General features: G+C 42.5%; 1 protein-coding gene across 2 annotated transcripts in view; it reads left to right on the plus strand.

The window, feature by feature from the left end:
* ZNHIT6 (zinc finger HIT-type containing 6) overlaps positions 1-9136 on the plus strand; it is a 61959-nt gene that overhangs the window by 40546 nt on the left and 12277 nt on the right. For both annotated transcript variants that reach the window (XM_019531160.1, XM_019531161.1), the window contains exon 10: positions 8848-8972. In XM_019531160.1, coding sequence (XP_019386705.1) covers positions 8848-8972 — 125 coding nt within the window. The remainder of the gene's footprint in view (positions 1-8847; positions 8973-9136) is intronic.

Here is a 9136-nt window from a genome sequence, read left to right on the forward strand (position 1 = left end):
CCAGTACTCTTTCCTGCCATGGCAGGGGGTCGGACTAGATGATCTGCTCAGGTCCCTTCCGACCCTAGAAACTATGAAACTATGAAACATAAACTACTGTATTTACCCAAATACAAGACTAGGTTTTTTTCCCCCTATTGGCATGGGGGAAAAAAACCTTCTCATCTTACGTTCTATATATAGAATCTAATTAATGGCGGAGGGTCATCTTATAATCATGATCATCTCAGATTTGAGTAAATATTGTAGTTAATGCTAGTGTATTTTTAACTATGAATGTATTATTTTAATATGTAAAATTTTGAATTCACTTAAGATCAGGCTGTCTTTCACAGCGCAGTTAAAAATAATTTGTGTATATTTTATTATGGTGGTAAAACTTAAGTTTTGGGGAGGTATTAGTTTTTCACTAATTTCAAGCTGAAGAGTGTTCTTTTAAAAAAGTTTCACTTTTTCTTTTGTTAATTCAGATTACCAGTTGTTAAAATTTAAAGCAGGTCTTTGAATGTTGTTAGAATTTTAAGAATAGTTAAATATAAAAAAAATTATGTTGTTTCAGGACCAAATTTATTCACATTTTGAAATACAGATGTTCTTTTTCCTTCTAAGTCAGAAGTGTATCTCACTACTTCAGTGTTCACCAAATCATAACCACACGGTGGGGTTATTCACCACTTAGGAATGAAAGTTCATCTGTTAGTTATTATCTTCTATGCTACAGAATGAGTGCTTGAGAGTGCTTGGGAGAGACCTTCTAAGTGTTACACGCAATTTCTTTTGTACCCTTCTTTAAGGCAAAAATAGATATCCACTGAATGGTGCAATCCTGTGCTTTAGTCAAGAGAATTCAATTTACTTCCCTGGAGTTACTGAGATTGTCGGGCTGGGCCCAAAATTGATACTATGAAACTTCCTGTTTTATTTTGTCTTAATTCTAATATAATAAAAGCCGTAGTCTGTCTGTCCATAACCTTTATGAGCACTCTGATTGGTTGTTTCAGTAGCCAATTGCAATGCTTACTGCAACAACCAATTGGAGTGTTCTCCACGGACAGACACAGCAGGGTGCCACCATCACAGCAAAGGCTGAGGGGCCAGGGCCTCGGGCTTCCCCCAGCCCTGCTCCTCGGAGGTGGTGCTGGACAGATTCGTCCCTGCTGTCATGGTGGCACTCTGCCCCCAGCAGAGGGGGACACAGGGGACCGTGGGGGCAGACTAGCACAGCAGAGTGCTGCCATGATGGAAGGGACAGAAGGGGGGGCCAGGCCAGCGCTGTACCGCCAGTGCTGCCATCGCCTTCAAAGAGCAGGGCTGGTGGGGGGTGGGCAGGCCACCCCTTGGATGTAGCGTGGGGTGTTGGCAGCGGGGACAACAGGGTAAGCCCCCCCCCCGCACTGCGCTTGGCAGGCGGCAGCGGCATGGGGTGGTGGGTAGTGACACTCCGTCCCTACCCACCATTCTTGACAGACAATTCAGTAGTTATATTAATAAAATACATTAATGTTTCCACTTAATTTGCATTGCAACAAAATGTTTTAGGGGGAAGAGTTTTTGTTTCAAGATTACCCACATTTCAAAGGTGATTATGGTTATGCAGTTTATGACCACAACAAAATTTTGAAAATTACTGCATTTTGAAACGTGAATGCAGTTATATATCTGAACAGAGATTCCTTTTCCTGTGGCTAAAGACCTATGAGTTCCAGAAATCACATGTTTAAGTTTTAACTTTAATCCCACTTTGCAAGATTTTTATTATTAAATCATGAGTTCCTGTTGATGACATACAGGAAAACCCGATCTTAGCAGGAGATAGTAAAGAGAAGTTTCACTACTGACACGATAGCTGTAGGCTTAAGTGAAGGGGGTTTGTTGTGATAGTGGTCTGATATAGAATTACTAACTACAGGAGCATTAGGAGGCTGTATTTTTTTTTTCTTTTTACCTTCCTGGAGAGTGGTAGAGAGTAGCTGTAGAGTAGTGGTTCTCAACTGGGGCAACCACTGCAGCTGTGACGAGGTAGAAGTGTCCCATGCACCATGTGCATAGCCCAACCAGGAAGAGCTGCAGCACAAGTGAATGCTTCTTCTGCATTAGGGCTTAAAGCAAGCAAGAGCTGGCTCATGTTGCATGCAAGCCAACTCCACCTGCCCCACATGCCTCGGTTTCCAGGAGATGCTGTGCAGGGTTGGATTGGGAAGGCCCGTGGCAAATGGAGGCTCTGGACTTACCAGATATAACTCGAATGCAGGAGGAGTACACGTACATGCTGAAACTATGATCTGCTTACGTGCAGGCATTTTACCTGACTTCAGTGGCAGTCATGTCCTGGTTGAGAACTGCTGAGGTGAGCTATGACGGTGTGCAATAGTGGTTTTCAGCCAAGTGTGATGCCACATTCAATAACATTTTGAATCTGAAAAGGATAACTGCTGCTCTAGAGTATGAAATTGCAGGCAGCCAGACTTTTTGGAAACCTTAACAGATAATGTTAATGAGAAAAAAAATTAGAACCTCAAAGCTACACAGTATTTGAGAAAGTAACATATGGTTCCTGTCCGTAAAAAGGTGACAGATAAAACTGAGGTATCAATGACAGATTTCCTGAGGAGTGATATGAGGGTGCTGTGTTTTCCCCAAATGCTCCAATTTTAGGTGGATCTTTAAAACTGAATATTGAGGGGAAACAGGATTTTATTACAGTGTAGTCCCATTGTATGCATATTATGTAAGCGCGTAATTTGTTTCACTGCATAACACAGTGTCAGTCTCAATTTTCTGCTTATTGCTTACATTGTAACCAACATTGGTTATCTGCATGTTGGTCAAATACATTAGCTGCTTTAACTGCAGTGGCAGACAAGGTTCTTTGGGTAGATGCAATATCTTTTATTAGACCAACTAAAAATTCTTCTTTGCTTTCCATGCCACTGTCTGTTTCAGCCCATTTAACTGCATTGTTAGTAGAGGTGCACCAATACATCGATCCAATATTGAATCGGTACCAATATGAAGAAAATTGTCTATATAGGATATCGGGCCAATAATTTTGCCGATAAATGCCCATGTTGCGCACAGCCACAGTGCAGCATGGAGCAGAGCCAGCAGCATGGAGAGCTGCCTCCATCTGGTAAGTCAGAACCTACACTGAGGAAAGGTCTTCAAAGAGATTGGAGCCTGGGGTCATTCCTTTCTGAAGCAGGTGAGCAGCCCTAAAGAAGGATCGACTAAAAATGGAGATATGACTGTGACAGAGGAAGACATGGGGAGGGACTGGAGAGGGGTAGTGAGGCAGCGTCTACGTTTCAGAGTTCGGGAGAGGAGAGGTGAAGCCATTTCTCTGCAGCCAGATGGAAGGCCTCCAGTTTTGTGAGCATTTATATGGCGGTAATCAGTGTAATACATTCTAACTATCTAATGGATTTAAGTCATGAGATTCTTTTAGTACATTTAGGCTGCTTGCAGCTGTTAAAAACAAACAAAACAGATGCCCTTTACCAGAAGCAGCAGCGCATTAGTTGGACCCGGCTCTGCAGCACTGTATAAATCAGGCACTTTAGAGGGGGTTTTTGGCACTTTTAGCTAAAGCCGATTCAATCAGCTATTAGATGAAAGTTCCAAAAAACCCCCACTAAAGCGTCTTATCTATACATATGTTGGGCAAGCCAGGGCCAACTAACACACTACCTTTTCTGGGCATGTGCTGGGCTCAGTGTGGGAACACCCTGAGTTTAAAGTAAAGCGCTGTTTTTGTTTTTTAATGTCTGCAAGCAGCCTTTATTGTTTGCTTTTGGGCTTTAAGCATGTAGGATTCACGTTCTTCAAACCTTCCACTTGGCCATAACGAAAACATTTGGCCACAATGATTAAAACATACATCTTTTTATAAAAGAAATCTAAGATTCTGAGGCTACAACCAGATGTTAAGTTTGTCCTGAGATTAACCATTTTATCAGACATCCAGCTCCGTTGTTCCGGGATAAATCCTTAAAAGGTTCATGGGATTAAGTGCTAACAGTTTATCCAGGGACATCACAAAATGTGTCTGGAAGGTCTTCCTGAACTTGCATCATTAAATCAATGGTAGAAAAGTGGCAGTGCATTCAGCCACTCGCTGAACCCTGATTAGAAGGGCATTATAGGTACATACCAAGCCCAGGATATTTCCATTCCGGGACAAACACAGGTGGGGCTCTAGGAAAAATGTCAAGGATGACGAGGTTCATGGTAACTTTTTCCAATGGAGGTGTTTAAAAAAAACAACCTTGCATGTCATAAAGTAGTGAATATTTTTTAGGATCTCATTTTTAATAAAAGTCTAGTGTTTTTTTGAGGTTTGGCTTGGTAATTCTTATGGGTGACAGGCCAGCTAATGAAATGATGTAGGGTTGCTAGAACATGTTTCTTTTAAGAAAGGACTTGGGGGAGAGAGACCATTCCAAGTCAAAGGGGAGGCATGAGTGAATGCTCAAAGCACAGACAGTGGACAGAGGAAGAAGCCGGGGGTTATAAAGAAGATTGGAGAGAATTCAGGGAACAAGAACTGGAATTACCCTCAGATTGATGCTTTTATAACAGAGGGCTATTTTAGAATTGTCTTATTGCTGCTGAGTTGTTTTCACTAATCTCCTACTCTGAAGCTATAGGCCAGTGAACTTTTAACCACTTTAAAAGGGAAGGGTCGCTGCTACTCAGGTCTGGGCATCAGCTGTTACAGTGCAACTGTTAGGTCTGCATGTTCCTGTAGATAAAAGAAGCATGCCCTTGCCAAGTTAAGCTTTAACCCTCACCTTGCATAAATTGACATTGATGTACCTAACTTGCATTCCCACAGGAGTATGCTGATTTCACTTACCCATTCAAACCTTTACAATGTATCGTTTGCTATATCCATACTACCATTACAATTGTCTAAATTCCGTTGAGTTGTGATTTAATCTGTCTGGTCTTCTTAAGTGCAAGTGTCTGGCATTAGACTTCTGCACAGCTAGAAAATATCTGATTTGTGTATTCAGGGCAGTCTGCCTGCCTGCCTTTTTCTCCAGAAACTTACATGGTCAGGTCCCCTGCATATTACTAGACCACTGTTTCCTAAAGGGTGTGTAATGACCGTGATAGATGTGTCCCATGAGAACCTGTTAAAGATAAGTGTTCTTCTCCCTCATTGAGCATCCTGTACCTGCTCCCAGCTACTCCAGCAGTGCCTGCATGTGCACCTCTGGAGATTGCTACTGCCATTGCCACCACATCACATCCCTTCCTTTCCTCCTACACTCCCGGTGCTGCCAGGAGGGGGTATGGAGATGGTCTGTGGCATGAGACCCTGTAGAAGCAACCTCAGTCATGGGAACTACTCTTGCTCCCTGAGATACAGACCAGGGATCAGGATAGGGATGACTGGAAAGAGCAGGACAGGAAGGTGAAGACCAGTCCCTGTTGCCCTTAAGTGGCACCAGCTTTACAAAGTAGGGGGGCCATACCTCTTTCTGACAGAACAAAAATTGCTGATTCTGATTGAGGTGAAATCCTATTTGACTTTAAAATTCTATATCTATAAAAGCCTTTGTCTGTCTGTCTGTCCGTAATGCGGAGGCGGCAGGGTTGGCGCATCACTATGACGGGGGTGATGGAGCAGACAGAGCAGAGTGGGAGGCCAGCAGTACTGGCCTCGCCCACCCTGGCCCTGCTCCTAGGGCACAGAGGGGGACAGTGGGGACCGGAGTGCTGCCATGATGGAGGGGACAGACTGGGGGGGGCGAGGCCAGTGGTGCTGGCTCTGCCTCCCCAGCTCTGCTCCTTGGTGACTGCAGAATGGGGTGTTGATGGCACAGCACTGGCCTCACCCTTCCCTCACATGGTGGAGCACTGCCATGACAGCAGGGACTGGGGCTGGAGCGCCGCCCCTCTGCCGCCACCCTGCTTCTTGGAGCCAGGGGTCAGAGTGTGACCCCCGACACCAGCCAGCAGGGGGGTGGGGGTTATAGTAGCAGTGCCACCGCCACAACCATGGCTGCTCACTGCAGCTGCCGCAGGCAAGCTTTCCCCACCTCCTCCTGTTCCTGGGAGGTGGTGGTGGCAGTGGGCCTTGAAGGGCAGGGGCACACAGGCCCACACCCAGAGGGGAGAATGGGGGGAAATGGACCTGAAGCAATGGGGAGGAGGGGGAACCCAAAGCAATGGGGGGAGCTGGACCCTAACCTAGGGAGGGGGGGCAATGGTCCTAGCCTTGGATGGGGAGAGGGGCAACGTGGGCTTTTGTCCCCACCCCCCATCATGCTTGACGGGCAGTTTGCTAGTACTCACTTAAATGCTGTACTAGTGGTGGGTTAATCTTGAAGTCTTTCAGACCTATATGGTGGAGCAGACTTGAGGATAGTACTGTAAAGAGGCACATAGGTACTGATAGGCAAAATATATAGATATATTTGGTGCAGGATTGAAAAAGCTAAGGCTCTTTGGAGAAGGGAAGGAAAAATAGCAAGGGAGGAGTTAAAATATGTCTGATGTTTAGCCTGATCATGTATTCTCTTAAAAACAAACTTACAGTTCACGCTTAAGTGCCCTAAAGTTCTAGATATTCTCTGTAACTGTCACTGTCTGTCGACCAATATATATATATTTTTTTTTAAGTAAAAAATAAAACCTGACTCGGTGATCTAACACTTTAATAATTTGCTATCATAAAATAGTTTAAAGTATAAATGCTTTATGCTAGGCCAAGCTGGACGCTAAAAATGTTTTGTCTAGAACATGAGATAATGGAAAGTGTATTGTGGCATGTGAATTACTTTAGCCTCTTGGTGGTAAATGTTTGCTTAACCAGAAAAGAATGTGTTGTACTCCTTGCCAAAGGAAAGGTATTGCCATACTCTGTATTTTAAGTACTGTAAATAAAGCAGTAAATATGTTTCTGTTCACGTGTGTTAATCCACAAGTTATGAATGCATTCATTCAATAAGAAATGTAATATACTGTTACCCGTTTAAAGGGTTTCAGTAAGAACAGGTTATAATTACTTTGGGTTGAGAGAAACATGAAACCAAATATTTTCATGATGATTGAAGTTGAATGCAAGAGAGAAACAGTTATTGCTTAAATTAAGGTTCCTCCAATCCCAGAAAACTCAGATATTTGTTTACCTGCAGAATTTTCTTTTATCTGTGATTTCTGTGATGTGCTGTTCTCAATAACAAATTACTGTAAATAGCCAAGGTTATCAGTAACTTTTCATCCATGCAGTCAGGCAGTGGTGATCAAATTTTTTGGCCAGTGGGGCAGGTAGGCAGTGCCCATGCTGTCTGTGGGCCAGATCTGTCTGGTGTTCCCAAACCGGCATGGGGCAGTCATGGCAGGACCCATCTGGCTATGTAGAGGGGATCAGGGGGCAGCCTAGCTCCCACCTGCCCTTGCAAGGTGGGGTGGGAGGCCATGGCTTAGCCCTGTAAGGGGAAAAAGCATGGCCCAGGCTCAACCTGGCTTCACAAGAGGAAGAGGGCTTGACCTTATTGATTGCCATCGCTCCCAGGCTGCCAAATTTCCCAATCTCTGGGGATCCCTGCTGGTTGGATAGATACCTATGGCTCTACAGGCTGCGTTAAATTGAGCACCCCTACAGTAGGGTCATTTGCAAAGAATAACTCTACATCATGTAAGGGATCATAAAGGAAATAGCAGTAAGGGAAATGCACACACTTATTCTCTATCTGAACTTTATTTGCCTTTCAACTGATACAGTAGTTTACTAGTAATTTAATAATCCTGATTGCAAGAAGGGAGTCACATTACTCAGATTGTGGCATAATAATATCTGAGCATCTATTAGATGCTGCTATTATATAAGGTAATAACAACAAGGCTTGCCTTACAAAAACCTTCAGGAAATTATTCTGTCCTTTTGGTTTCGTTGTTTACAGAGTCTGCTGAGTACATTGCAATGATAGGATGTAATTGGAGGGAATATGCTCAGTTTACTTGTTTATTATTACGGCATAATTTGTGCTACATAAGGCAGATGCCTGCAATGGCTTTGCATGTGTCCTTCCTGAAGGGGGAGGAGAGGATTCCATATATGGAAAAGGTCTGCTGATGCTAACCATGTGACCCAGCTAAACACACAAATAAGGGGAGTTTTTTTTTTACTGGGAGTTGTGTTGGCAGATGATACTATGGAGAGAGGCTTTGGGAGAGGGATGAACAGCAAGATTTGTACCCCTTCTTAATCTGATTCCAATAATAGGGTTTGTACATTGTCTATATCATATATCCAACTAGTTTGATCTGTAAGATAGCTGCTTTAGATGCCTCTGGCATAATTTTGCTTTTTAGCAGTGTCAGCCAACATGGTCTCCTTATTCTATCTGTCTAATAAACTATTGGCAATTCAAAAGCAATTCTGATAATATTAAACATGGATATTAAACCATTAAATATTAGAGCCTTAAACATAAAAACTTACAGATACCTCTAGTTTTAAACATGTCCTAACAGTGATGGATTCAGAAAAACAAGTTGAGTATTGAATTTTGTATGTTTCATTCAGAATGTGGTTTTGAGGACTAAGGTTTTTATTAAGAATTCTTACAATGTTCCAGTCTTCAAAGGAACTTTAACTTCACTCATTCCTACACTCTTAGACTATAAAATGATAGGAACTCTTAAAATGTAAATTTTGATATAGATGAATAGTAATACTGATTTATTATTTACATTTTGCTTCCAGTTGAAAATCAGATCTTTCCCTGAAAAATTACAACCTACCATTCTATTCATATCTGGAAAATAAAAGGAAAAACCTTATTGATCACTAAGTGCTATAAGAGTTAAAGTAAACTTTTCGATTTCTTAAAGGTACAATCAGCTGGATACCAGTAAAAGCCTTCTAGACAATTTGAAAGACAAAGTAATAATTGAGTACCCAACGTTACTCGTGGTTTTGAAAAAAATCAGGAATGGCATGGTGGTTCTTGGCCAAGGTAAGCATAAATTTATTTCCTGTTATGCTGTACTTGGATATTTTAGTTGAATAAACAATGATTAAGAGTTCACCCTTTATTAATGCAAGTCATGTACAATATGTGACCTATCACCTGGACGAGGGAGAAGAGATTGATGTCATATATCTTGACTTCAAAAAAGC

This window comes from Crocodylus porosus, unplaced genomic scaffold (genome assembly GCF_001723895.1).
Source record: "Crocodylus porosus isolate Cpor-Errol unplaced genomic scaffold, CroPor_comp1, whole genome shotgun sequence".
NCBI lineage: Eukaryota > Metazoa > Chordata > Crocodylia > Crocodylidae > Crocodylus > Crocodylus porosus.